The 6,040-nt window shown below is 33.3% G+C and overlaps 1 protein-coding gene across 1 annotated transcript; it reads left to right on the forward strand.

Annotated features, from left to right (window-relative positions):
* Positions 1–1,275: 1,275 nt before the first annotated feature.
* Positions 1,276–4,186, forward strand: LOC131067658 (glycosyltransferase family 92 protein At1g27200). The gene is made up of 3 exons (XM_058002758.2): positions 1,276–1,342; positions 1,436–2,298; positions 2,400–4,186. The coding sequence occupies exons 2-3, from the start codon at positions 2,223–2,225 to the stop codon at positions 3,941–3,943; spliced, it is 1,620 nt and encodes a 539-aa protein (XP_057858741.2). The 5' UTR covers positions 1,276–1,342; positions 1,436–2,222; the 3' UTR covers positions 3,944–4,186.
* The last annotated feature ends 1,854 nt before the right edge of the window (positions 4,187–6,040 follow it).

A 6,040-nucleotide genomic window follows, 5' to 3' on the forward strand; every position in this document is an offset into this window, starting at 1 on the left:
ATAACATAAATATAATGGACAAAAAAGCTAAAAGAAATAATCTTACAACAAGAAATTTGAAAATAAAAAACAAAAATAAAGAAAAAATCACCACAAAATATTACAAAGCTTATTCATAGATCGTACTATATATTTCAAGCAAAGATTTGATCCAAAACCATTATGCCAAAGATTTGAGTTGCCTAATATATCCGATGATACATTATTACATATCAATAATCCTCATCTAGCATATCAGTTGTTTGCTTTGTTCAAATGGAATGCATCTGCCTTTTCTATAATCGAATGCATGAATTGCTCTTAAAATAGGCATGTATCAAGGATTCTTGCATTTCCAATCTTCAGTGCATCCATTTGATAGTTCTCACTTTCCATTTGTAATTGGCATGTGTTCGTACTCACTTTCCATTTGTAATTGGCATGTGTTATAAAAAAATCTTTATAAATATTATTTCAAATATTCTGACTGTTGGAATATAACTTGACTAATCCACTTCCTAGTATTTGTAACTATTCAACATTTCTTTTTGTCTAAACAGAATATTCCATCGTACTATAATTGTAGAGAACGCCTCTGGCACATAATATTTCAACATAATAATTAATTTACAATCTTAATTACAACGATGAAAGATATGGAAAAAACTATTGTTGATTCTTTCCTTTAATATTATTCCAATAAATCTATTGATAAAATTATAACCTTATTAACCAACCTTCCATCACTTAAAATAATTCAAATATAATTATAGAATATTGACTATCAATACACTTTAAGATAAGATTACCAATATATTATGGACAATTAAATGATGGGAGGCACTTTGGATGGAGACTCATCTTAATGGCACTACTCGTTGGAGTGGAATGGAGAAGTGCCCTTTTAGGCACACCAAGACTATGTTATGGATTGCCTTTACATCACTCAATGACTCCATTCATATGTCTTACATGCATTCTACAAATAAACAAAGGCAGGCTGAAAACCTACCAACACAAGCAAATCCACGAGAAGAAGGCATATATAAATATTTTATTTCTTTATTAAGTTATTTAGAAAAAGACATCGTAATTGACTTCACGGGCAAATAACATTGGCCAACGACCTAAAGCGTGCACCCATTTTTTCCGTGCAAACCAGTGTTTCCTTATAGTTTTTTCTTTGAAGTCTTAATGATAACTAACCCTATTCTACAAGAATAATAAAAATATAAGAAACGGGTTCCATTTGGATTTTCCATATTCAAAATGGACGGCTACCTAGCATTTTGTTTTGTTCAACGTTTATCGTCATATGAATTTATTATGCACAATCTGATTCAGCCGCCATTATTGTCTGAAAGTAAGTCGTTGATCAGTTATTGTTATTTTGCATGCAAAAAGTAATTTTAATAAGGTTTATGGGTTTAACTCTTTTTCTTGTTTATTCTCACAGAATATCAGCAGGGTTATTGAAATCTGCCATCACAGGAGGATGTAAGAATCATCATTCTATTGTTTGTGATTTTGAACTCGGGTAAAAGCAATTTCAACAAAGCTTATTTATTCAACTTTCTTTCTTGTCCACACTCACAGAATATCTTCAGATTCAATGAACTCTGATGCAATCACCATTGCTAAAAAGTAAACAGTTGATGAATTGTCATCGCCTTGATGTTGAACCTTTTTACTTTTTAATCACAATTTCTTTGTGGGTACTCATTTTATTGATCACATCACTCTTACACAATAATCGGTAGCTTACAGTTTCATGTCTCTTTAAACCTTCAAATTCTGTCTTCAATGTCCGCAGCTTGAAAACTTTGACTTGATCACTGCTTTGAGAAGCAGTTTAATGTCTCTGGCTGTTTTTGCACATGCAATTCTAGAAATAGGCTCTCATCTAGAGCTGTTTGAATATGAAATAAGGCTAAAGAGTTAAAGTTTGACATGGTCAACTGTTAGAGATCTTGATCACAAAATAAAGAACTTTTCTAATACCAAATAAAGATTTATCGTTATACCAAAACCAGCAATTAATGAATTTCAATTCAAAATTTGAATGATAATAAACCCACGAGATCAATTCTCAGAAATACAGAGTCAGTCCAACATGTTCTTTTGAAGGTCAAAGGCAATTTGGGCAAACCTTGTTCATATAATTCCCCTTCTTGTCCACTCACAGAATATCTTCAGGGTTGTTGAAATCATCACGGAAGGAGGTCCACAGTTCGATTCTCATCATGTCCAATAGAATCGTTTCCTTCATGCTCATCTGCGCTATACTCTCAGGCTTGACAGCTTACAAAGTTTACCGAGGTGAGTTTTGATAAGACTTATTGAGGTTTCTGTAATTGTTTTTTGTCTGATAGAAATAAGACGTTTAATTTAGCTTTTTCTCCATTGTTGGGATCTTGCAGAGACATTTTCATGGTTCCAGCCAGAAAATACTTCCCTGCGCTTTCAGTATGCTGGTGTGCACAATGTTTTATTATACGGCAAGGAACCGCTTCAAAGACGATCTTCCTCGGATGAGAGATTGAACATAGAAAATCTTGTCCTTCTTCCAGAAAACCAGTTGCTTTTGTTGACGCGCTTGCCCTTTATGCTGTCTCCAAAATCCGATCTTGAATGTGTTTTTACCGGTGGAATTGCTACTCAAGTGATTGGAATCGACTACTTTGACGGACGAGATGCAGTCCGATGTGGAGTACCTTTTTCTCTTCCTCCTCTTCCTCTGGATGTTGTGTTGAAAGATCACAGAAATCTTTTCAGTCTGCAAATGACGGAGTCCCGGCCACTGAAATGGGAGCTCATGGTTTACGAGAGCATCGTGACGGAAAAAGACGTGATCTTGTTCGCCAAAGGAATTAATCCAAGGCAGGGCATGAACACTCCACCGGGAAATCTTCACTGCGTCTTTAACAACGCAGTACAGACAGCCGTCACAGTTTCCGTTCAAGAGATCTTCAGATGCGCTCATCCGCCAAAGCACCTCCGGTCTAAACTTTCCGGCGCTCAAATCAGTCTCAAATCCTCAGCTTTGCAGATGCCCTCGGTGGCGAATTATAACCCTAATCGCCTGGTTCGTAAAACAGGGGAAACAAAAAATGCAAAGAAGTTCCTTTGCGCCTGCACAATGGTCTTCAATGCGGCAAAATTCATGAAAGAGTGGATTATTTACCATTCCTATCTCGGAGTCGAGGAATTCTTCATCTACGACAACAACAGCGAGGACAATTTAGAAGAAGTGATAAATTCTCTGACCGGATACTCCGTCAGCCGGCGTCCATGGCCATGGGTGAAGACTCAGGAAGCCGGATTTGCGCACTGTGCTTTAAAGGCTGCAGATAAATGCGAGTGGATGATGTTCACAGATGTCGATGAATTCGTATTCTCTCACGGATGGTCCGATCATGAATCTCGCAACGCTCTTCAAATTTTGCTTGTTAATAAAACGCGGGAATCCAATTCAACCCTAGGGCAAGTTTCCGTCAATTGCCGGAACTTTGGTCCGTCGAATCAAACAGAGCACCCTGCGGCAGGGGTGACTCAGGGTTATACCTGCAGACAACGCGCAGAGCAGCGGCACAAATCAATTGTGCTTTTGGAAGCTTTATCTGCGTCTTTAATGAATGTTATCCATCATTTTGAGCTCAAGGACGGCTACAAAAGTGTAGCTTTGAAATCCTCAGAAATGGTGATAAACCATTATAAATACCAGGCATGGAGTGAATTCAAGGCAAAGTTCAGAAGAAGAGTGTCTGCATATGTGGCGGATTGGAAAGAAGAGAAGAATCCGGCGTCTCAAGATAGAGCTCCTGGTCTAGGTTATCAGGCCGTTAAGCCGCCATTGTGGGAGAAAAAGTTCTGTGAGGTGAATGATACTTCATTGCTACAGTTTGCAGCGAAGGTATTTTCGGTCAAATCTGGATCGCTTTCATTATTGCAGTGGCAGTTATAGCAAGAACTAAATTAATGGAAGATATTGCTACCTTTGTGTAATATATGATGGGATTCAAAGCTTTCTGAGAACGACATATCCAGAGCTTGTGCTTCTGCCACCATTCAAATGCTTTCCTTTTATGGGAAAATTTCACGTTATTTTGCCTTTCATGGCGATACCTGTATGTATCTCTGTCTTTAATGGCGATACCTGTAAATCGACAGGCCTTACATTTCTACAGGAATTTTTTGGGTTTTTCTTCTTTTTGTTCTTTTCAATCTTTGAGAATGAACTGTCTAAGAGGTTTTTGTTTTTTTTCTCAATTTCAAAGATGAATTATCTGCAGGAGTATGTCAACATGACGATACATGATGTTTTGAAATATTTTATTTAAATGAATCGTAATTTTAAATATATTATTTTTATTTTTTAAAATAGAAAATAGTAGTTTTTTTTTTGTTTTTTTTTAATTATTGAAATTTTTAATATTTAAAAGTAGTCATAAGTTTTATAAATCAACATCTATTATAGTTTTTTTTTATTTTAAGAAAAGCATATCCATAGCTTATATTTTTTAACCATTAGACATCCTTTTTCATTAGAGAATTTGATATATTTTGCATTGCATGGTGATACCTATAAATTATAGGGGTTACATTTCTACATAAGATTTTGAGTTTTTTTGTTTTTTTCAATTTGTCAATATGAACTTTCTCTAGAGTATTTCAATGTGACGATGCATGATGTTTTAAAATATTTTATTCAAATATTAAATAATTTAATGAATAATAATTATATTATTCTTATTTAATAATGGTGAATAATTGTTTGATGTTCTCTGTAATTGTAGTTGGAGATAAAACAATTATGAAATAAAGTTGACTAAATTATATTTTTTTAATATTACTAAATTATGTCCAATTTTAACAATTGGATTGTAGTTAAGTATGAGAGTTGAGAATAACTTAGCTCTAAACCAAAATAAAATGATGAGAGAGTTGAACATATCTAGACAGAATGGGTGCTATTGGCTTAATATCTTTATTTTATAATTAATTAAGCATTTATCTAAGATTGTGATACTAATTCTCATATTTATTAAAACGTAATGTTTCTCAAGAGTCCATTATTATTTATAAGTGGACTTAATAACAATAAGTATAACTCCATTTTAATATAAGGTTTAACTTTATATAATGAAACATATCAATATCACTTATAAATTTTAGTTTTATAAATAATTAATAGAATAATAAAATGTTATTTTATTAATGAGATATGATATACTTACTAGAAAGGTACAACCATCCAATTGTATTGGATATTACATTTAGACAATCTTATATTTAAGAGATTCTTAAATGTGTGGAAAAATATATCTTTTTTTAATATTAGAAGTCAAATGTCAAGAGCACAAAACATATATACAATATAAGATGCCTAAACACCCACCAACACTAAGAACAACTCAAAAGAGGGATCTTTCTTGCCAAATTTACCTATAGAAAACTATAACTTAGTTCAACAAAGAATAAAATAGAGCTACTCCAAACAACACTTTTGGTTGTTATCATTTTCATAGTAATCAATCTCAAAGGTACCAATGATAGGCTCAACCATGTCTTCCTCATTTAGGTCTTTGACAAAAAGTTTGTATTCAATAGGTTTATTAGTCCCTTTGTTAAATTTAGAGTTATTATTCTCCCCTTTCTTGTTTAGTGTTATTTTTCATGTACTCTTTAAGCAACTAGAGTTTTTTTGCATCATTATTATTTCTATTGTATGGAAAGAAGTGGGCACTGATAATTTGATGCTCATACACCAATGGAGATCCTTTTTTAGTAGAATCTAAAAATTTCTCTTCGGAATTTCCATAATAGTAATAAATTTTCTAGATTAAATTGTGTGTGATTTTCAATCAACATTTTGGATCACAAGTAGTGATTTGTCATTCAAGAAGAGGAAAAATGAAATAGAAGTGTAGGTATTTAATCCTTACAAAGGGTGTGGTTGTAGAGGGAGAGGAATTAAAAATATAAATAAAATAAAAAGAGATTAGTTCACACAAATTAGAAAAAGAAAAAGAAAATGTCATAAGTTAACAAAAAAATTAGT

Source organism: Cryptomeria japonica, chromosome 11 (genome assembly GCF_030272615.1).
Source record: "Cryptomeria japonica chromosome 11, Sugi_1.0, whole genome shotgun sequence".
Classification (NCBI taxonomy): domain Eukaryota; kingdom Viridiplantae; phylum Streptophyta; class Pinopsida; order Cupressales; family Cupressaceae; genus Cryptomeria; species Cryptomeria japonica.

What these genes read in the sequence shown, in the direction of transcription:
- LOC131067658 (XM_058002758.2), top strand. Translation starts at nt 2,223, where the DNA reads ATGTCCAATAGAATCGTTTCCTTCATGCTCATCTGCGCTATACTCTCA. An exon ending in AGCTTACAAAGTTTACCGAG is followed by an intron (nt 2,299 to 2,399) that starts GTGAGTTTTGAT and finishes GGGATCTTGCAG; the next exon opens with AGACATTTTCATGGTTCCAG.